Source organism: Trachurus japonicus, chromosome 16, assembly GCF_045865225.1.
Source record: "Trachurus japonicus isolate A0001 chromosome 16, Traja_1.0".
Lineage (NCBI taxonomy): Eukaryota > Metazoa > Chordata > Actinopteri > Carangiformes > Carangidae > Trachurus > Trachurus japonicus.
The window spans coordinates 34306532-34330863 of record NC_140922.1 but is presented as its reverse complement, the minus strand read 5'-3'; the positions used below and the strand labels follow the sequence as shown (position 1 = coordinate 34330863).

General features: G+C 43.3%; 1 protein-coding gene across 4 annotated transcripts in view; it reads right to left on the bottom strand.

Annotated features, from left to right (window-relative positions):
• LOC146972744 (CREB-regulated transcription coactivator 2) overlaps positions 1-24098 on the bottom strand; it is a 59062-nt gene extending 34964 nt beyond the window's left edge. For all 4 annotated transcript variants that reach the window (XM_085803150.1, XM_085803151.1, XM_085803152.1 and 1 more), the window contains exons 1-4: positions 23884-24098; positions 6168-6269; positions 4901-5017; positions 2531-2592 (exon numbers count right to left, since the gene is read on the bottom strand). In XM_085803150.1, coding sequence (XP_085659276.1) covers positions 2531-2592; positions 4901-5017; positions 6168-6269; positions 23884-24069 — 467 coding nt within the window. In that variant the 5' untranslated portion in view covers positions 24070-24098. The remainder of the gene's footprint in view (positions 1-2530; positions 2593-4900; positions 5018-6167; positions 6270-23883) is intronic.
• Between the last annotated feature and the right edge of the window lie 234 nt (positions 24099-24332).

Genomic DNA, 24332 nt, shown 5'->3' with positions numbered 1-24332 from the left:
AGAAACTCCAGCTGCTGCTGCTCTGACCGACGTAAACAAACCTGACACACACACTCCCATCGGAGGAAACGGAGCTGGTGATCATCAACCAGCCGTATGTGTGTGTGTGTGTGTGGTTTATATATGTGTGTGTGTGTTAGGCTTGGGCGGTATCCAAATTTTGATACCGTCAAACTTCCTCCACATTTTACCACGGTATACGGTATTACCGTGACTAATTAAAAATGATGACGTAAGTGTCATTACCAAACACTGGCTTGTGTCTTCACCATTCAGAAATTGAATACTAGGGCTAAACATTAGCAGACCAAAATCTCATTGGTCGATTGGTTGCAGGAAACAAAAAAAACATTTGGAGCCCTGTCTTGTCAAAATTAAGTCAAAATCAATATGACCGAACTGTATATGAAAGGCTATAGGGCTTTTATTTTGAAGGGCCAGATACAGGAAGTTATGACACGCACTCGCTGTCAGTTTTTTTTTTTTTTTTACAAGACACATTAAACTAACTGAAAACACATAAGTGCTACTGGACATATAATCAATTAAATTACTTTTATTTAATATTTAATCCTTATCTCCTGTATAAGTGCATTGCATTTTTTCATGACGGTATTGAAACTGATACCGTTGCTATTTTTAAACACCTGCAGTATACGGTATTACCGTAATACCGCCCAAGCCTAGTGTGTGTGTGTGTGTGTGGACCGAGGCCAGTGTCTCTCTGAGGTTGTTGCTGTTGTTGTTGTTAGATAAAAGAAGAAAAACCAGCAGGAACGAAGGCGACGCTGAAGAAAAAACAAGAAGAAGGAGCCAAAGAAGAAGGAAAAAGGAGCTCCCAGGAGGACAAAAGCCTAAAGGAGGAGGAGGAGGAGGAAGAGGAGGAGGAAGAGGAGCAGTGAGGCCTGATAATCCTGTCAGTGGTGCAGTGGTGAGTTAGTGGAAGGAGCCTCAGTGTCACCTCATGATCATCATCATCATCATCAGACGCCTTGAGCAGAGCGGCGAGCTGCTCAGAGCGACGCTACGGAGGCTCATTATGGGATTTCTTGGTAAATCCAGAGACTGATGATGAAAAACTGTCCCTGAAGGCAACGTGCATCAGCAGTTTTGCATGAATTTCCCTCTAAAACAACTCTGTGTGGTAACGTTGTGTTATTATCTCATAGCGTGGTGAATGTGCAGCTCACAACTTGTCCACCAGAGCGTTGTGGAGTTGTTGGATTGTGTATTTGATGAGTTTGATGAGGGAAACCAAGAAATCCCATAATGAGCCTCCGTAGCGTAGCTCTGAGCAGCTCACGACTCTGCTCCGCCGTTCTAAAAACAGCTTGCACCGACAATTAAAGGTAACGAACCTACTGCTATGACTATAGGGATTATGCAATGGGCCAATTTGACTAAATGTTGAACTATCCCTTTAAATGTATTTTCATTCTATGAATTACAACAGAAGTGAGTGGATCATTTATAAATATAATCTACTTACTACCAACTGGCCTTTGTGCAATAATTTTAATGATTTACATATTTTGATCTTTGTTTCTATTGTTTTATCTATTTCTATTATTTCATCTTATGCTTGTTCACTGTTTTCTGTTTGATGTTTTCTTCATTTCTTTCTTAATTGCTTTATTATCTCAATGATATTGTATTTTGTATTTTGTGAAGCAACTTGTAGAAATAAAGTTTATTATTATTATTATAAATAACGACGATGAAATGATGTTTAATAAACACATATTAAAACAGTTTGTGAACGATTTACAGACAGTAATCGATCACTGACGGCTCCTAATGAACTGGGAGGTGTTATTTATTTTATTGGTTAGTTTTATCTAAATATTATTTATTCATGTTTAAAGGGATAGTAGCATTTTTTTAAAGTGGGGTTGTATGATCTACAAATAGCCCCTAAGTACTTTAATTGCAGTAGAAGACTCTCTGCACTCCTCCCGTTAGCAACGCCAGCCCATAATAGCCCTGCCCAGAGATTTACAACATACAGTGTTGTGAATGGACCCAAAGAAACGGCCTATTTTCACGGCCTAAAAGAGGTTTTACCTGAAAAAAAATACACAGTTCCAAAAAAAAAAAATTATATTATAGCGAACAATGGAACTGTGTATTTTTTTCCAGGTAAAACCTCTTTTAGGCCGCGAAAATAGGCCGTTTCTTTGGGTCTGTTCACAACACTGTATGTTGTAAATCTCTGGGCAGGGCTATTATGGGCTGGCGTTGCTAACGGGAGGAGTGCAGAGAGTCTTCTACTGCAATTAAAGTACTTAGGGGCTATTTGGAGATCATACAACCCCACTTTAAAAAAAATGCTACTATCCCTTTAAAGTTCTGAGTGAAGGTGATTTTATTTATTTTCCAGGTGAGACTGAGGCTCAGCAGCAGCAGCAGCAGCAGAACAGACTTCATAACAAACAAGCAGCGTCCCTGCAGAGAGCTGCGTCTCCATGGAGACAGACAGGTGGGAGCAGCGTGTGTGTGTGTGTGTGTGTGTGTGTGTGTGTGTGTGTACCTCCTCCAGCTGGGGTCGGGGGGCGGGGACAGGTAGGCGGAGCCGTACGGCGAGCTGTCGACCTGAGGAGCAGCCGGTCAAGGAAACTCTCACTTCCTGTTCCATCAGACTCAGACGTAAACACAGACACACACACAGACACACACACACAGACACACACAGACACACACACACACACACACACAGACACACACACACACACACACACACACACACAGACTTTTACAAACATCAGCTGCTCTTCCTCTTTTCGTTTTTTCTTTTCTTTCTGCTGTTCAGGAGTTTGAGCCTCGACCACAGAGTTACTAACTCGTCTCTCTGGGACGTCCCTCAACCTGAGTTAAGGAGGCTTCGTCTTCATCAATAAACAGCTGGAGCGGCTCTAACAGATCAGTGATGCTGAAGTCTGAGAATAAAGCAATTGAGTTAGTAACTGAACTACTACATTATAAAAGTAACTAATTACCAGGAAAATTGCGTTACTTTTATTATAAAATGCTCAAATATGTCAAATTACTTGGACTCGTCCCCCTAACCTCCTGTTCATCTGCAACTCACTCAGTATTCCTCCCTTGGGTTTTTTCCGACCAGTTGATGGACTTTGTTTGGCTCGTGACCCCATTTTGACATCACAAATTTCTGGCGACTCGCCATCAATCAAGATGCTCCAGCTCAGATATTTTCATATGCTGTATTTTATTTGAACTCGATTTATATTCGAGAAAGTGAAAGTATAGAAAACGGCTGTTTAAGATAGTGTGTGGTGTTTTTAATCATAGTTTTAAAAAGAAAAATAATTAGTTCAAAAATATTTTTATCAGTATTTTTTTTTAAATCAATTACTAGACATTTCAGGCGACCCCAGGGTTGAAAAACACTGCATTAACGGGTGAATTATCTCGGCAAGACATCTTGAGTCAAGTAACGGTGCATTTGATTGTCAGTAACGGTAACAACGTTGTAACAGGGGAAACAGTAACTGTTCTGATTACTCGTTATTGAAAAAAGTAGCACAGCTAGTCATGCTGTTATTTTATAACGCCGTTATTCTCATCACTGTACATCAATGGGTTAAACAGATGCAGATACAGATGTGTAGGATCTCTGTGCTCTGTATGTGACCTGATCACTAAGGAGCAGACAGAGTAAACCTGTCGTCTTCAGGTCGTTACTGACGTTGGTGTTGTTTCCTGTCTAGTTTTAGTTTGATATGATTTTAAATCCTCGTCCTGCTGCTCTGAGTTTTGCCTCCGGACAACAACTCAACGTCCGACTGGGAGAAGAGCTGAGGAGGAGGAGGATGAAGCAGGAGGAAGATGAAGGAGGAGCGACGGCCTGTTGAGCAGATCAGTGTCCTGCTGAACACACGTCTCAACCACCTGCAGCTGTTTTATAACAACGACCACCTGAACTGAAACACTCAGAGTATCGATCAGTGATTAACACCTGTAGAGTCTGGATGCTCCATGTTGGAGTCTGTGTGAAGGAAACAGCTGCTAACATCTGGATCAGGTCAAAGTCTTGTTGTTGTTCTGTGCAGCAGAAATTCTAAATCTCATCTCTGCTGAGATTTATTATTTTTATTTTACCATAAATCCTCCAATCTCTCTTTTCCCCAGCCGTATAGATGCTTAAAAAAAATATATATATATTAAAATGGCGCTGGGTTTGAAGAATGACGCTTATTTCGGGGATTTCTCTTGGCGTCACATCACGCTTTGAGTCTGTGCAATCAAGAGTAAATATCAAGCGCCACCTGGGAGTTTTCTAGCCCCTACTCGAAGTTTACGCGCTGATTAGAACATTTTTACATCGTACTTTTATTTTGAAAGCCTTGTCTGCTTCTTTTCCTGTAGAGACGTGAGACCGTTTTATTCTGACAGAGGAGATCGTCCTCGTGTGTTTTGATGTGGAACGTGTGATATAAAGTTACAGCTCCGCTCCTCTAACTCCTCTTTTATTGTGGAGGCGCTAGAATAGTAAATATTATACAGAAGACTGAACCTGGAGCAGAAAACCTGGTCTCATCTTTGTCTTTGTAAAGTTATCGACCGGAGAACAGAAGACGACTTCACACAGAGAGGGAGATCAGACCTGCGATCAGACCGGTGTGAGGCTTCACAGGAGGAGACGATGAACACACACTGTTAGAAACACACACACCTTTCTGTTCCAGTTGTTTTGACTTATTTGATTTTCTCGTTGGACGACTCTGATCTGTTTCTGTTTTGATTCGTCAGATTCATTCGTTTTTATTTGCAGCTGAAGCTTCAAACGGATCAGAGAGAGAATAAACACACACACAGACACAGACACACACACACACACACAGACACACACAGAGTGGTGTATTGAGACAGTGAAGGATACTTGTCGGTTGCGATATGGCCGAACAGGCGACATGAACCTGCGATCTCTCTGGACTCGCTCCACCAGGCCGTGGTGCCGCGTCGACCGGTTCGACTCCAGAGACGAGGGGAAGGAGCCCTTCAGGGGGGGAGGGGGTAGAGGAGGAGGAGAGGAGGAGAGGAGGAGAGGAGGAGGAGGAGAGGAGGGGAGGAGAGGAGGAGGAGGAGGGGAGAGAAAAACATTCATTTATTTAGGAAACAGCAGCGTCTTCTGATGATGATCAGTGTGGTTGAGTTTTAAAAAGAAAAGAGAGGAGAGAAAGAGGAGAAAGAGGAGGAGAGGAGAGAAAGAGGAGGAGGAGAGGAGGAAGAGGAGGAGAGGATAAAGAGAAAGAGGAGGAGAGGATACAGAGAAAGAGAAAGAGGAGGAGGAGAGGAGGAGGAAGAGGGAGAAGTAAAAGACGCTGCCAATAATTAAAAACTGAGACAGAGTGAGTGACGCTCTGACAATGATGATGATGATGATGATGATGATGATGATAAACAATAGGTGTTTTCCTCAATCTGATTGTAAACAGTCGTATTAAATGAATCTTATTCGACCTGTTTACATGAACACTAAATAAAGCTATCCACATTCAATCCGCGTCTACATGGAACAGCTGAAGCCGATTATAGATGAGTCGGCAAGCAAGGGAAATGTCACTTCCGGTAAGAGCCGTGGAGGAAAACGAGCCATTCCCCCATAGACATATACTGTGTGAAAGACACAGTATTTTTAAATGTACGGACATCAATCAACCCGAACGTACTAAGTCTTTTAACCTATAGCTCTTTGTCAGCAGATACAAGTGATTCAAACTAAGAAATTACCTGTTGCGAGACTTTCTCCCGTCAAATCTCTATTATTTTTTGTTCTTTTAACGTTTCTATAAGAAGATTTGTCTCGACGACGGTCCAATTTTTCTGCTTATTCACCATGTTTGTTTTTGTTTTGACCGGCTTTGTCTTCCCTATCTCCCGCGAACGTCAATACGTGACGCCTACGTACTATGACACGCATGCGCAGAATGAATAATCCGCTCGATCAACCGAATCCCCGTTTCCATGCGGCATGAAGCTGATTATCAATCGGCGTAGACGACCTCTTTCAATCCCATCCCAAATACAATCAGAGGAACGGTGTTTACATGAGACATTTAGAATCTGATTGACCTCTTAATCTGATTGTAAATAGGATTTTTGGACCCATGTGAACGGAGTCAGAGGTGATGAACACACACACACACCTGGAAGTCCTGTGGGTTCCTGCCGATCTGGTTGACGTTGGGCAGCGATCCTCCGTAGTACGGACCCTGAGTCCTCGCCAGGCGCAGCTTCTGGGCCTGGAGCTGGAAGACAACACAGAGAGAAAATAACACATGATCAATAACCAATAACCAATAATCAATAATCAATAACCAGTCAACCACCGATCAGAACAAAAAACTTATCAGTCGTTGAACAGTAAACAGAGAGGATTATTGCTGATTACTGATCAGTGATCAGAAAGCCCCAATAATCAGAGAGGAGGAGGAAGAGGTGAAGGAAGAGGAGGAGATGAGGAGAGGAAGAAGAAGAGGAGAGGAAGAGAAGGAGGAAGAGGAGAGGAGAGGAAGAAGAAGAGGAGAGGAAGAGAAGGAGGAAGAGGAGAGGAGAGGTGAAGGAAGAGGAAGAGAGGAAGAGGTGAAGGAAGAGGAAGAGAGGAAGAGGAGGAAGAGAGCAGAAGATCTTACTCCCTAATATTGATCAGCTCCAATAATCACACATAGGAGAGGAAGAGGAGGAGGAGGGAGTAGAGGAGAGGAGGAAGAGGTGAAGGAAGAGGAGGGGATAAGGAAGAGGAGAGGAAGAGGAGAGGAGAGGAAGAAGAAGAGATGAGGAGGAGGAAGAAGAGGAGAGGAGAGGAGGAAGAGGTGAAGGAAGAGAGTTAGAGGAGGAGGAGGAGAGGAAGAAGAAGAGGAGAGGAGAGGAAGAGGTGAAGGAAGAGAGCAGAAGGTTTTACTCCCTAATATTGATCAGCTCCAATAATCACACATCATCAGAGATCTATTAATACGTTTCCTCCTGAGACGTGTGTGTGTGTGTGTGTGTGTGTGTGTGAGTCACTCACACACACACACACATCGTTAGTTTCAGGCTACAGGACGACGACTCCTGATGTTTGACTTTATGTACGGTGGCTCTGAAGGGTCAAACACAGGAGGAGGAGGAGGAAGAGGTAGAGGAGAGAAAGAGGAGGAAGAGGAGAGGAGGAGGAGGAGGAGGAGAGGAAGAGGAGAAGGAGTGGAAGAGGAAGAGGAAGAGGAGGAAGAGGAGAGGAGGAGGAGGAGGAGGAGAGGAAGAGGAGAAGGAGTGGAAGAGGAAGAGGAAGAGGAGGAAGAGGAGAGGAGGAGGAGGAGGAGGAGAGGAAGAGGAGAAGGAGTGGAAGAGGAAGAGGAAGAGGAGGAGGAAGAGGAGAGAAGGAGGAGGAGGAGGAGAAAGAGGAGGAGGAGGAGGAGGAGAGGAAGAGGAGAAGGAGTGGAAGAGGAAGAGGAAGAGGAGGAGGAAGAGGAGAGGAGGAGGAGGAGGAGGAGAGGAAGAGGAGAAGGAGTGGAAGAGGAAGAGGAAGAGGAGGAGGAAGAGGAGAGAAGGAGGAGGAGGAGGAGAAAGAGGAGGAGGTGAAGGAAGAGAAGGAGGAGAGGAAGAGGAGAAGGAAGGAGTGGAAGAGGAAGAGGAGAGGAAGGAGTGGAAGAGGAAGAGGAGTGGAAGAGGAGAGGAAGAGGAGGAGGAAGAGGAGGAGGAGAGGAGAAGAGGAGGAGGAGAGGAAGGGGTGAAGGAGAAGGAGTGGAAGAGGAGAGGAAGAGGAGGAGGAGTGGAAGAGGAAGAGGAAGAGGAGGAGGAAGAGGAGAGAAGGAGGAGGAGGAGGAGAAAGAGGAGGAGGTGAAGGAAGAGAAGGAGGAGAGGAAGAGGAGAAGGAAGGAGTGGAAGAGGAAGAGGAGAGGAAGGAGTGGAAGAGGAAGAGGAGTGGAAGAGGAGAGGAAGAGGAGGAGGAAGAGGAGGAGGAGAGGAGAAGAGGAGGAGGAGAGGAAGGGGTGAAGGAGAAGGAGTGGAAGAGGAGAGGAAGAGGAGGAGGAGAGGAAGGGGTGAAGGAGAAGGAGTGGAAGAGGAGAGGAAGAGGAGGAGGAGAGGAAAGGAAGAGGTGAAGGAGGAGAGGAAGAGGAGGAAAAAAGAAGGAGAGGAAGAGCTCTCAGGGCCACCGTAGTCATCCTCCTGCTCTCCTCCCATGATGCACTGCTGCTCAGTGACTCATTCAAACTCTGTTTTTTATTCATTTTAAAACCAGTTTCCTGTTAAAGAGCTGAAGAATGAGAAACCATGTGTGTGTTAATGTGTGTGTACATTAACAGCATCTGGACACACACACACACACACACACACACACACACACACACACACACACACACACACACACAGCTGCTTCGAGTCTCCGTTTGTCCGACGGTCAGTGAACTAATCATTGTCCGAGCGGAGGAGAATCATTCATCCTGCTGCTGCTGCTGAACCTGGAGCTCAGAGAGAAACGCTGACTCACTTTAGAGAAGACGCTGAGTCACTCTACTGAGGAACTCCGCTGTTCACGCTCCAGACTGGAAACTCAACCTGATCCAGATTAAAACTAGTAAAAAAACCAACTAAAGGTGAAATACGTCACACTGAACGGACCAGAATAAAACAAACTTCCTGCCGCCTTTAAACACAATTATCTGTATGTGTCAAGTGCTGCTGCATGTGAACGAAAAATCTAATAAAAAGATTTATTAAAAGAAATAAGAAAGAAAGATCCGATATCGTTTCATAAAATCCTTAGATTGATCTTTTTACGTTTCTTTTTCGTCAGTCTGCCATGACTGCATAAATCCCACGATTATTATAGAAGAGAAACAAATTGTGAGGGACCGGAGCGGCCTCCCCACGTAAAGGGGATCAGGGCAGACCAGACTTAGGTGATGGAGGTTGGAGACAGAGCCAGCGAAGCGTCGAGTGCCAAAAGACAAGGTTTTTTATTTTACAAAAAAAAATCAACAATAATCAACACACCCTCTGAGGGCAAAAACAGGTCCAAAAAATGACCCTACCCTAACCTCACACCAGGTTAGAACTGACCTCATAGCCTCACACCAGGCTAGAGCACCTTTCCTCAGAGCCGCCCGGAAGCCAAATGCCACTCCCTTAAATACAGCTGTGAGTTAACTTAATTGGGGCAAACCATTACTGCAGGGCAAACCAAACACTATAACGGTCCCTCAAACACACCATTTACATCAATACACACCAGAATAAACAATACATAACATATTTTAACCTTGTACAATCTTTCACATATCCACACAATACCTGTGCAACATGATCACATAAAACCATATGATACAACAAGACAAACACCCCTGAGCACCATGGGCTATGCCCACCCGGGCCCGCGCTCGTTAAAGACCGCCCCTGCAGCGGCGCGCTTCCACAGAGGAGCAGTGGAGCGGGACCGGGAGTGCAGGTGAATGTTGCGTGTAAATGAATGTATGCAGGACCAGAGTCTTTACCAGTGAACAGATGAAGAGTGGGACGAGTAGTGGGTACCTCACTACACGCCAGGATGGTAGGAAGGAGTGTAAACTGTCTCAGGTGACTTGTGGGTGTGGTGAGTGCGAGCAGCGGCGCACCGCGTTCCCAACACCGGTGCGCGGCTCATGCCACATATGTGAACAAAGCACGACCCCAAACACACATATTATAAACATACACAACACAACGTCTTCATAGAGTCTGTAGAATAATATGTGGGAGTGTGTGCGGGTGTATGACTGTGCGTGTGTGTACAAATGTCCGAGAAAAGTCTCTCATCGCTCCCACGTGGGCCACGCCAACCCGTGGCGTTCAACCCAAGAGACAGTGAGAAGGGGGGGGGGTGCTCACCTTCTCACACAAACATTTCTGGACCGCTGAACAAGGTTATTATAGTTTTACAATTTTCAGTATGATTTTTAATAAAAGTTTAGATTTTGTGAGATCAACAAGTGTTGAAGCAGTTTTTTGTCTAGTTTGTATTTTGTAGGAATTGACTTGTTTTTATTTAGTTTTTATTTTGTCTTAGTCCTAGTTCTAGTTTAGTTTTTATTTTAGACGAATTGACTTGTTTTTATTTAGTTTTAGTCTGGTTTAGATTTTATTGAGGAATTGACAAGTTTTTATTTTGTTCTAGCTTAGTTTTTTATTTAGAGGAATTGACTAGTTTTGACTAAGTGGTGTTCAAACTGAAATATCTCTAAATGAATCAATCTTGAATCGAAATTGATTCAATAAATCAATATGGATACTCATCTACTGTCTTTTAAAACATAATGTCCTTTATCTGTCTTATATTACTTATCAGTGTGTGAATATGTGTGTGTGTGGATTTGTTTGTTTAGGATTGACTGTGTCGAGCATCTTGCAGGAGCGCACATCATCTCTGTTATTATACAACGACAGTAAAGGCCGTCTTCAATCTTCAATCTTCAATCTTCAATCTTCACTCTTGTATAAAATCGATTTTCTGATTCATATCGATCCTCATCTGAAAGATCTGATATCGATCGCGGCAAATTGTGCGAGATCACGCGAGACTAACGGGACGAGATCACAGGTCGACCACAGATGTCACGCTGCTGTTTCCTTCTGCAGTGGCTCATGTTTAATAAATACATAAATGTGCATTATGTAGACATGATATATATTAAATAATGCACCAGGTTAGAGGAGTTTCATCTTTGTACAATCTCTTTAAAACCAAAATATCTCTGAATGAATCGATATCCAATCCAATCCGTTCCCCGGCTCTCAAACCTCTGACTGTGTCTGGACTTGAACTAATGTTTCCCAGGAAAAAGAGTTTCACAGCTGGTTTTTACATCCCAGGTCTGAGCGTTAAATCACCGCTCCACGGTTCAACGTCGACGACAACGTCACATGACCTCTCCCGTCCCCGGCTCGGTCCATGGGCTTCCTGTCTTTCTGCAACAAGCTACAGTTCTGTGCTGAAAGGTTTTAGTCGCTTCAGATGTTCAGATTCTGATCCACCATCCTCTGATCCACCCAAACGTCACAGCAGCGTCAGAAACAACCGTTTTAATTCACAGGAGGAACAACGAGTCCTGACGAGTCCTGAGAGCTGAGAGAAAAGGTCATAAAGGGACAGACAGGATGACGGTTCATCGGTTTGATGCATTAAATGTTGGTTTTGATTATTGCTACGGCTGCAACTAACGATTAGTTTCATTATCGATTAATCTGTCGATTATTTAAATGATTGATCGATTAGTTGTATGATCAATAAAATGTTAAAAAAATGTTGAAAAACTTTGTATCACGCGTCGGGCAGACCTTTCCTGCGTGTCATTCCCCCTCTCTCTGCCTCCCCCTTTCCTGTCTATCTCACTATGTGCTATCAAATAAAGGCAAAAACGCCCCAAAATATAAAAAATAAATAAAATAAAAACAAAAAAATGTTGAAAAAACATCAATCAGTGTTTCTCAAACCACCAGATGACGTCCTCAAACTCAGTTTATTGTCATAAAGGAACAAAGAAACTAGAAATATTCACATTGAAGAAGCTGGAATCAGAGAATTTGGACTTTTTTTCTTAAAAAACGACTCAAACTGATTATTAGATTGATAAAATAGTTGACGATTAATTTAATAATCAATTATTGTTGAATTAATCAAGTCATTGTTGCAGCTCTACCTGCCGTATTTTGACTTAATTACACATTGACCTGCCACCTGTAATGACTAATGATGACAGAGTCTTTCAGTCGCTGCTTCCATGTTTCATCAGTGTTTTTTAAATAAAAAGGTAAATTAACTGGTTGCACATGCACAAGTAGACGAAACATTAACTTGCATTGTCTCAACTGTTAAGGGTAAAACGCCTCCAGATAGAGAGAAAGAGACAGTAGAAAAGACCGATCTACTGCAGTAAAGACTTTCTCATTAGAAGAAAATGTGGGTAAGACCACAAAGAAAACACTGAATATTGTGAAATCGATATGAAAATGTGGTCGAACCGTCCAGTCAGAGTGTCTGGAGGAGAAGTGGATCAATAACAAACTGTTCATCATGAAGGTTTGAACTTGTTGTTGCCCAGTGACGTGTGTCTGTGATGAAACATGTCGACGCCGCCCGCGCCTCCTCTCTCTCTCTGAACCGACTCACGAGGAGCTGAAAGTCACACCGAGCGTCTTCCACAGAAAAACTACTCAACTAAACTCACAGTGACTCACACAAACACGCACACACACACCAACAGTTGTTAACCACCGACTGCACACTGACAGACACACACACACACACACAACCACCTCAGAGCAGCTGGAACAAACTGCTGTGTCATCCTTCTATCTATGTGTTTATTTATGAGCTTTATTAATTAAATGCTTTTCTTTAATAATAATGATCTTTTTAAACGACAGTCCTCTGACTCTCCTCTGTCGCCTCCATCTCTCTACGGGGAGAAATAAATAAATAAATAAATAAATAAATAAATAAATAAATAAATAAATAAATAAAGGTTTCCAGGTCGGTTAGGACGCACGTGGAAAAGAGATTTGTTAGAAAATAAAGTTAAAATATAAAATTCTTGAAATAAAACGATTCAAAAAACGTTGAACTTTTGTTTTTAGGAAGAGGAAGGGTGAGGAAGAGAGGAGAGGAGAGGAGAGGAAGAGGGGGTGAACGCACCTTAACATGTGATTCCTCTTTCCCTCACAAACATTGTAAATTATTTTTAACTTCACAAAAGCATCTGGAAAGCTGCGTTCACACCGGACCTTTTATTTTTGTCGCTGTCGCTCGTGTCGCTCCAAAAAAATGGCTCCGTCATTCAAGCGATTCCAGTGAATTCCACGTCGCTCCGAGTCGCTCTTCTCTTCCCGGTTGTATCGGTCCAGCACGGCCGACATTGTAGCTGCTGCTGCTGTTTGGAAGTCCCACAAGCGCCGTACAACAACGTCAAGCCGGCTTTGCTCTGCCGGACCGGCGGAGTTGTATTACGTTTCCATGGTTTCACTAGTTGTCATAGTTACACATAGATCACGGCAGCGAATCAGCGCTGAGCGACGAGCGGCTGACGGCCGGAGAGTTGGGATTTCTCATCTCGAGCGACAGAGTGAAAAATCGCTCCGTCGCTCGGAGCCGCAGCGATTTTTCACCTGAGCGATTAAACGCTCAGTCGCTCGTTTACATTGACTCAATAACAGGGATGCAAACGGGTCAGGACCAAAAAAGAGAGGAATTTCCCGGGGGGGGGGCGGGGGGGGGCTCACCATTAACAAATAAGAACATTACAATATCACGGAAAAGTCCATTTCCAGTAGTTCAACCCCAACCAAGTATTGGGTGCATATAGATGGACATAGTTTTCAGAAGGCCAACATTTCTAGATTAAAAATGCTTAAAAAATAAAAAATCCTTTGCAATATTTCCATTTTGGAGAGACTGAATTTTAGGTCTTCACTGAATGTTAGTCATAATTATTACTATTAAAATAAACTGAAGAAATAAAGATGTGGGATGTTTCATTCAGTGTGTAATGGACACATATATAATGTGTTAGTTTCACTTTAATTGAACACATTCTACATCACGGAGGCGACGTCTTTCCACTCAGGGCTTCCTTCACCTCTGAAACGGGGCAGAGCTCCGTGGAAACACCTGCCTGACACAGCAACGTAGGGAGATACGCACCACTGTGGGTAACGAGCGTGCATGTCGCGTCTACATTGGAGGTGAACAGGTCGGCTGTTATCAGTATAATCAGAGACCATGAATGAGTTCGCCTCAGTTTCACGTGATTGTCACTGTCAGCCTGTTAGAAAAACATTTTACTGACCCCAGCTGAGACACTGAGACCCCCCCCCCCCCTCAAAAACAAAAACTCTTCGGATCTGAACGATTCACACAAGTCACCTAATTGGTCATGAAAAAAGCGAGTTTCGCTTTTCGGCGCGCTGTTTGCATCCCTGCAATAAACTCGTTGCCAGCGACAACAATGAAAGGTCCGGTGTGAACGCAGCTGAAGTAGCTGATAGGCCTACTACTAATATTGCTTGTCATGTGTTAATATACTGCTGTATAGTGGACTGGGCTCATTTCCACAAGAATGTATTTTTAGTAGGTAGGTAGATAACAAAATGGATTAAGAATGGGATCGATGAGCAGGAATGATAAAGGAATAGACAACAACACATTCTCCTCCCCATCGTTCAGTGATCAGCACCAAACCTGCCGAGTCCCTGTAATAAACTGTTAGTGTCGTTTCTCAACCTGCTGCTCGGCTCCCAGACGGTCCAGACGCCAGACAGAGATGTCGTTGCCATGACCACAGACTGTACACAAAGATGGACGTCACGTCGTCGCCGAAAAAACAACCAGAACAACAACCAGCAACAGCACCTGCACCAGCGCCGTCATCATTAGCTGCGTTTCCATTACAGATTTTCGCAAAATAAAAGCGATATTTCTGAAACTTCGAAAAAGTGCAATTGCCATTTGCGGGTGTTTCCATTGAAAAGTATTTTGCGAATGAGCCGTAATGCGTCTTGCGTTTCTATGGTGACGGCACAGCGGCTCAGCTGCCGACAGCTGTTGCTGTTATTGTTTTTAACAAAGACAAAAACAGCGCTTGATTACTGAAAGGCAAAGCCCGTGTGGCGCTGCAGCGGCTACAAATAAGGACGCACTCACACGGGCCAGTTGTTCTGTACCGCGCTGAAGCTCTAATGCCCCCCCCCCGGTCCCCCACTGGCCCGCACTCACACCACCTCCAACCCAAGCTGATCAAGCACGGTTGCCTCCGTTAGAGGGATTATTTGTTTACCAACACGGCGGATGTGCGCTTTAACTTGACTGCAGAAAGAACGGAGCCTTTTAACACCAGCGGTGATGAGGCGCTGACAACAATATAGGTGGTTGTGTCCACACACCCGTACTGGTTTATGTGACTAAAGGTGACATGTCGGCGCAGGAGGGAGTGGAGCGTGGAGCCAGTCTCCTTCAACCATGCAGGGAAAAGGGGAATGATAGGAAAGGTTTTTCTAATTTATTGAGAAACAATGCCCAGGTCAGCAATGCATGACAATAAACATGTGGTTCATTTGTCCCCTCAAGTTACATAAACCAACACAGCGTGGACGGTGGACACACACAACTACGCTGACGCCGGTGACGTGTAGAAAAGCGAAAAAAGTGTTTCCATTACACTTTTGCGATACATCGATACGTCTCAAAAACCACCTCATGAGAGCGGGAAAACTTTTTTGCGATATTTGAGAGTTTTTTCGAAATGTAGGTGTTTCCATTACCAGTTTTTAATTTCGATATTTAGGTTTTGCGCATTTCAAGAGGTAATGGAAACGCACCTAGTGAGTCTTCATGACGCCTCGTGGAGTTCATCCTCATCCTCCTCCTCTGGTTCGACACACAACACAACACAACACAACACAACACAACACAACACAACACAACACGTTTCACATCCCAGTTCAGTTTTCCCACAGGTTTGCGAGGATCGTCGGCGGTCGGGGTCGGATCATATGAGTTTCACTTTTGCCGCAAACTGCTGTCATACACGCACCCTTCTGTTGTACGGAACGGACCGATATCGTGTCGTTTGAGCCAAAAGCAGAAACATCTATTTGTAGCGGTGGATGTAATTTATCTGTGGTGAACCGCCACAAATAAATGAACGTTTGCAGTGTTTCCCCCAGAAAATTTGTTAGTTAAGGTGGTGTCTGACCTGTCGACGGGGGGGGGGGGTAGCGCGGAGATCTGTTGACGGGGGGGGGGTCGATCGTCGGGGTAGGGACGCGCCGTGCCGTATTAAAGTTTCGCTTTCAACACGCGCTGCTGTTATGCGTGCGCGCTTCTCTGTGGTGTGTATGTGTGTGAGAGGATGCGGCCATCGTCCGACGGGGGGGGGGGGGGGGGGGGGGGGGGGGGGGCGGCGGCGGCGGCGGCGGCGGCGGCGGCGGCGAATATCGCTACATTTTTTTTTTTTTTAAGATGTTAGTTTAGGCGGCAGCTCTTTGTTGTTAAGGCGGCCGCCTTAACAGGAAAGCGCTGCGGGAAACCCTGGTTTGGGAAACACTGAAGTTTAACTGAACCAGTGGAGAATTCCCTGTTCCTCCCCGGAGCAGAGCTGCAGAGCAGAGCGGAGCGGCTGGACTCCCTGTTCCTCCCTGCAGCTGTGACGAGACCAAACCTCCCAAAATAAAACGTCACTGGTCTGTTGACTGAGTCCAAACTGTCTCAGACGAGTCCACGAGTCCTCACTGTCTAAAGTTCAACACTGGACCAATAGGAATGGGATTCTGACGGTATGAGAACCTGGAGCGACAATATCACGGTTTCACGGTGTTACGGTTACAGCTCTAGAAATGTGTTGTTTTGAAATGAAAAGTTTTAACTCTCCTAACCCTAAGATTTGGATCATTAGTAAATGTGTATCAAGTTCAAATAAATAATAAGGTTGTTTATTCTCAATAGAATTAAAATGCAGTCATTCTAACCCTTATACAGTCCTATAGATACAGCTCTGACCACTTCAAAATGATGAGTTCCTCTGGTTTTACTATTCATAGCTGTGTGTTTGAGTAAAATGAACACTTTAGTTTCATTCTATAACCTACTGACAACATTACTCCCAAATTGGAAATAAAAATATTGTCATTTAGAGCCTTTATTTATTTGCAGAAAATGGCAACAGGTCAAAATAACAAAAAAGTTCTGGTGTTTTCAGACCAAAGAAAACAAGTTTATATTCATTTTAAAACAACACAACACTACTTTTTAAACGTAGGAAGAGTTTAGAAATCAACATTGATGGAATAATCCCAGTTTTTAATCATCACAGCAGTGTTTTTTTTATTTTTTTATAATTTTTCTTCCTAATTTTCGTGGTTTAGAAAGAAACCGTGACTTTTTCATACCGAGGTCGACCGTGAAACCGGTGATCGGCTGCTGTCTAGTCACGGTGTGAGTCTGTCTCTGACGGTCGTAGCGCTGCTCAGCTCCCACTGGGAACCTGCACCGACGGTCCAGACGCCAGACAGAGATGCTGTTGCCATGACTACAGACTGCACGACACGTCGACAATAACAACCACAACCAGCAGCAGCAGCATCAGCACCAGCACCATCACCAGTGAGTCCTCATGACGCCTCGTGGAGTTCATCCTCATCATCCTCCTCTGCATCAACACACAACATGTTTTACATCCCAGTTTAACTGAACCAGTGGAAAACCGGTAGAATTCCCTGTTCCTCCCCGGAGCAGAGCGGAGCTGCAGAGCGGAGCGGAGTGAAGCGGCTGGACTCCCTGTTCCTCCCCGGAGCAGAGCGGAGCGGAGTGAAGCGGCTGGACTCCCTGTTCCTCCCTGCAGCTGTGACCAGACCAAACCTCCCAAAATAAAACCTCACTAGTCTGTTGACTGAGTCCAAACTGTCTCAGACAAAGCAGAGTCGTCAACACTAGAACCAACGACGACCGGTAACGAGGTCGTTGGTTTTTATTCAAGACGGACTCATTTTATTCAGACTGCATCAAACTGTATGAAGGAATGAATTTATATCCAACAAATGCGTCTAAAATGAAAAAATAATACAAATATATATAAGTATCATCAAATCATAATATGCACAAGTTGGAAAAAGGATTAGGAAGAAGTACGCAACCCTTTCTACTCATCATGGTTTATACATAAATACTAGGGGTATAACGGTACACAAAAGTCACGGTTCGGTACGTACCTCGGTTCAGGGGTCACGGTTCGGTACGGTTTCGGTACAACAGACACTAATTGAATGTAAAACTAAAATCTGTCTTGTGTTATAAAAGTTAAAAGAAAAAAGAATACAAAATAAAACAAGTGCATTAGGAGTGTTATAATGCCATTCATTAATTCTAGAGGAAAAAAAACGTGCACTTGACAACTGGCAACTATTATTCGAATTATTATTATTAAAAAAAATATTATTAAAAAAACAAAACAATAAACTAACATCAATGTTGGTTTACACAGTTAAATTAGACTAGCAGTTACTTTGGTGATGTTTCTGGTCCTGCCTGTGTTCATAAAACATATTAGGCAGCTACACGCACATCCCCCAAAAAACTGAAGACTAGGTGCTGGATCACCAAGAAAGACACAGGTAAGGAAACAGGAGACCGCACACTAGTTAAAAGCTCCCGTGACAGTTTAATGTCACTCACACGTTTCAGGCGTCAGCCCTTCATCAGACAAAATGTGTCTGATTATAATAGTGTGCGGTCTCCTTTTCTCCTCACCTGTCTGTGTTCATGTCAAGAGGCTTAAAAGCTGCGGGATAAGTTGTTGCACACAACTTGTCTTTTTACTTGCACCAGTGATTGACATATCGGGTTGAACATGCGCTACGTGTTTGATGCGTTTCTAGCGACTCACCGCGCATCCGTGAAACATCGCAGATGGGCTTTATCCGGTCGTGAGCCGCCGCCATCATTTGTTTCATTGAGAAGCCACACGGTGATATAGAAGAAGCAGCAGCTCCTCTAACTTCACACCCATGCTTCACACTCATCACTTCTCCTCTTCATCTGTTATGACAGTTGCAGGCAGCTTCGAGGCTCAATACTGCCACCTTGATTGGAGTGAGGACTCAACTTTTTTTTTTTTTCACTCAGACGTATTCGTCGTGTGACTGTGTGCACCGAACCGTGACCCCCGGACCGTGACGGCACGGGACGAATACATATACCGTTACATCCCTAATAAATACCCTGTACATAAATATCCATATACACTTATAATATCCTGTGTGCTTAGCGATTTATTTTTAACCCTCATCTTCCATAAACCTATTTAGAAATCATTTTTTCTGACGGAGCTGTTCATTTCTATTTACTATATCAAAGTCTGGAACTGTCCATGGGATTTAAAGGAGGATATATGGGAATAAACCAGAATGAACTGGAAATTTATAAAAAAAAATTGAAGGTTGGCCCTTTAAAGGGAACTTAAATATAGTTGAGGAAAATGTTATTAATAATAATATTCATGTTTTTTGTTGTAAAGTTTTAAAATTCTACTCACAAATAAATCTGACATAACAAAAACACAATAAAAAATGTGTTGTTAAAATGTGATCCCAGTTCATTTCCAGTTAATTCCCAGAAGTTCACTTAATTCCCTTTGAAAGTTTCCAGTTTGGAATATTTCCAATAATCATCACCAGCTTCACTTCTGGAAATTTACAGTAAAATTTCCACTTCTTTGCAACCAACTATACCTCACATTAAAAAAAACTACTAGTGAAGTGACAGAGTCTCCAGCCTCATCATCATCATCATCATCATCATCATCGTCACCACTTGAAGGTCCAAAGCAGAGACACGGCGATCAATAACTGATAATAATCAAAAGTTCAACGTCCTCAAATGTCTTGTTTTGTCCACAAACCAAAGAGAAACTCAGTTTATTGTCATAAAGGAACAAAGAAACCAGAAATATTCACATTGAAGAAGCTGGAATCAGAGTATTTGGACTTTTTTTAAATTAAAAAACTACTTAAACTGATTATTAGATTAATAAGATAGTTGGCGATTAATTTAATAATCGATTATTGTGCGATTAATTGATTAATTGTTGCAGCTCTAACATCAAACACAAATACACATTAAGTTAATTTCAAAGTTAAACAGTGAAATATGTAAATGTGCAGTTATTTCATTCATTCATTCATTCAATTAATTAAAAAACAGCTGAAATTCCCACTTTTACACTTGGATATTAATGTTCAATAGCCCATATGATTGATTGATTGATTGATTGATTGATTGATTGATTGATTGATTGATTGACTGGTTGGTTGATTGTTTGTGTTAAGAGCCGTTTACACGTTCACACACTTTTTCCTAGAAAGTAAAAACTGTTCAGGTTCCAGTTTCAGTCACACACACAAAAAAAGTTGCTCCTATCAACAGAGAACAGCTTCAACACGGAGACACACACACCGACACACACACACACACACCCTGATGCTGGTAGCTGATTGGACCACACACACACACACACACACTGCTGCTGCTACGTGTGTGTGTGTGTGTGTGTCATCACCAACTGGAACTAAAAACTCTGATAATTCTGATTCATCACTTGTTTTGTTTCAGGTTTGTTGCTGAACTGTCCCTTTAATCTGATCGGATGAAGTCGTTTCAACGTCTTCATTCTGCTTCTAAAAACGTGTGTTTGTATTTTTATTATAAAGTTAATTTATTCAGAATCAAAGATCAATAATCTGAATTAAATCACCACAGTTAATTGTTTAAACTTTCTAATTGCAGCTGCTAAATTAGATTATTATGATACAGTATATATATATATATATATGTTAAATACGGTGATACTCTCCCACAATGCATTGCACATTGCAAACTGGAACCAGGAACTGACTTTTTTACTTAAATTAAAGGGATAGTTCAACATTTTCTGCAAATTGGCCCATTGCCATAATCCCTATAGTCTTATAGCAGTAGGTTTGTTACCTTTAATTGTCGGTGCAAGCTATTTTTAGAACAGCGGAGCAGAGCCGTGAGCTGCTCAGAGCTACGCTACGGAGGCTCATTATGGGATTTCTTGGTTTCCCTCATCAAACTCATCAAATACACAATCCAACAACTCCACAACGCTCTGGTGGACAAGTTGTGAGCTGCACATTCACCACGCTATGAGATAATAACACAACGTTACCACACAGAGTTGTTTTAGAGGGAAATTCATGCAAAACCACTGATCAAAACCACACTGCGTGTTCCTTCTACAGCTCGCGGCTCTGCTCCGCCGTTCTAAAAACAACTTGCACCGACAATTAAAGGTAACGAACCTACTGCTATGACTATAGGGGTTATGGCAACGGGCCACTTTGACAAAATGTTGAAGTATCCCTTTAAAACAATTATTTTCTGATAAAAGTTTTGTTTCACGAATATATGAATACTGTGTTGCTATGGAGACGTCCTGTACAAAAAAAAATCATATTCTCAGGACGTGAAGGAGCCCCAACGAACATCCCATCATCATCTGGAAGTAAAAAAAAACTAAAACGACCTGAACACAACTATGACATCATCGCCTGATGACCTCATTGATCACAGCGTTTCCACTCATCTGGATGAAAACATCTGGATGATGAAACTAACAGAAATTCTTATTCTTCTATGGTTTCATGAGACAAACTGTTTATTTATTTATTTTTTTTTATTTTTTTTTTTTAAGTATATTTTTTGGGCTTTTATGCCTTTATAGATAGTACAGTTGAGACAGACAGGAAACGGGGAGGCAGAGAGAGGGGGGATGACATGCAGCAAATGGCGCCCGACGCGGGACTCGAACCGGGGCCGACCGCAGCGAGGACTGTGCCTCTATACATGGGGCGCCCGCTCTAACCACTACGCCACGCGACGCCCCCAAACTGTTTATTTCTAATATTCAATGAGCATCTATTGACATTAGCACCATGGATTCATGTATTTATGTGTATTATTAAACTATCTTCGTGTTTATACTCAATTAAAATGATCTGAAATGTTATTATTTAAATCATTAATCAACTAAACTTTCATGATGGTCTGTCTGAACTCTGAACTGATGTTTGTTTTTGTGCATCGTACAGTTCTAACTTTCACACCAGAAGCTGCTGGACATTGAACGCATCACAGCAGCAGGATTCACACACACACACACACACACACACACACACACACACACACACACACACACACACACACACACACACACACACACACACACACACACACACACACACACACACACACACACACACACACACACACACACACACACACACACACAGATCCATGACTCAAACAACCACTCATACCACAAACATCTGTGGTGTAAAGCTCTGAGTGTCCCTGAACGCCTCGTCACAGTCTCACACTCTCTCATGTTCATCATCATCGTCTCATCGTCGCTGCTTCAGTCGACCGTCCTCTCGTCAGTCGTCGATACTGTGGTGCGATCGGTCCTGATCTGGTTTAAAACACTTTCATTTAAAGGAATCTGCTTCATAAAAAGCTGATTAGTTCCCTCCTCATCAATGAATCTGGAGAGGATTCCCTCTGATTGGTCAATAAAACGTCAGATAACGTCGGGTGAAAGCTGTTTCCCTCAGAGCTGCAGCGCCGCACGGTCTCCTACGACGACGACGACGAGATAAAAACATCACAAAGCAGGAAAAACCAGAGAAGATAAAAAAGATAAACCGATCAATATCTGAAGGATCCAAACACCTGAACGCATCGCTGTTACTACACTCAGCTGACATGACAGAGCTTCACCTGCACATCCCTCATGTTACCCATCATGCACCGCTGCTGCATCGCCACAATAACTACTCAACAGGACGGATAATAGTATTTCATATTAAAATGTGTAACGAAGAAAAAGGACCAACCTAAATAAAACCCTAGATGTGTTAACATGTGTGTGCGTTCAGTTAAGTACAGTTACACAGTTTCATAAGTTTCTGAATTTTATAGTTTGTATTTTTAGTCTATTACAGTATTAGTAGGCTATTTATTTATATTTCTCATGTGGCTTTGACACCCTGGAGCCTTTAGCTCTGATTGCCATTGACACAAGCCGCCCCTGAACGCACCACCATCACAACATTACAACATATTTTAGAAATAAATGTTATTTTATAAATATTAAAATATGTGTAACAAATAGAAACAACCACATTAAATAAAGCTCCAGATTCGTTAACGTGTGTGTCCTATATCAAGTTAAGTACAGTACAAAATAGTTTCAAACATGTTTTAATTTCATAATTTGTGCTTTTAGTCTAAAAATGGTCCTTTAATTTGAGTATTTATATTGACAAAATAGTACTTATATATATATTTCTCATGTTGCTTTGACACCCTGGAGCCCTTAGCTCTGATTGCCATTGACACGAGCTGCCCCTGAACGCACCACCACCACAACATTACAACATATTTTAGAAATAAATGCTATTTTATAAATATTAAACATTTGTAACAAATAGAAACATGTGCGTTAAGTTTAGGACAGTACAGTTACACAGTTTCATAAGTTTTTGAATTTCATAGTTTGTACTTTTACTCTATGCATTATATGTTTAAAATGCTCCTTTAATTTGAGTATTTACATTTATAGTATTTATATATATATACAGTATATTTCTCATGTGGCTTTGACACCCTGGAGCCTTTAGCTCTGATTGCCATTGACACGAGCTGCCCCTGAACGCACCACCATAACATTACAACATATTTTAGAAATAATAATAATAATGTGTCATAATTGTTGTTTTATAGATATTAAATATGTGTAACAAATAGAAACGACCACAGTTTAAAAAAAACACACACACACACTCTAGATTTGTTAACGTGTGTGTGCGTGCGTGCGTGTGTCAGTGCGACGTTCACGTAACATAGTAAACAAGCCAAGTTAGCCGCCGTGAGCTAACGGATGCTAACTAACTCTGCTAACGACGTAGCCTGTAGGAAACGGACTCAACAGGAGGCGACAACTTCTCTCTGTCGACACTAAAACCAACACACCGAGGCCCGAGGCTGTGATTTATGTCCATAAACAAAAATAAAAGCAGCGAAGCACCAGAGAGCGGAGCGGAACCAGAGGGGCGGCGGAGAGACGCTACGAAGCCCGGGGAAGGCCTCTGCTCCTCCGGGCAGCTCTCCTCCCTCCTCCTGCCTCCTCCTTCTCCTCCCGCTGCTCCTGCTGCTCCTCCTGCCTCCTCTCCTCCTCCTTCTCCTCCTTCTCTCTCTCCCTGCTCCTCCTCCCCTTCCTCTTCCTCCTCCTCCTCCTCCTCTCTCCTCCTCCTCCTCCTCCTCCGTGTCTCACTCACCCTGGTCGAGGTAATGTCCATCATAACCTCCTGGAAGGCGGCCGTCTCCTCGGCCTGCCGCTGGGTGTGCAGCGCGATCTTCTCGCTAAACTTTCTCGGGTTAGTAGCTCCGGAGTTCGGACCTGGTCCCGGTCCAGGTCCCGGTCCCGGTCCACAGCCGCCGCCGCCTGTTCCCGTCGCAGACATCTTCACCGAGAGCGAGCGAGCGGACGGCGACGACGACGACTTGACGTAGTGGAATGATTTTCACCCGCAGAGGAGAAGAGGAGGGGGCGGGGCTAGAGAGAGGAGGAGGGGGCGGGGCTAGAGAGAGGAGGAGGGGGCGGGGCTAAAGAGAGAAGGGGAGGGGGCGGGGCTAGAGAGAGGAGGAGGGGGCGGGGCTAAAGAGACGAGAAGGGGGCGGGGCTAAAGGGGGGAGAGGTCTCACTCCGCAGCGACGTCTGAGGACC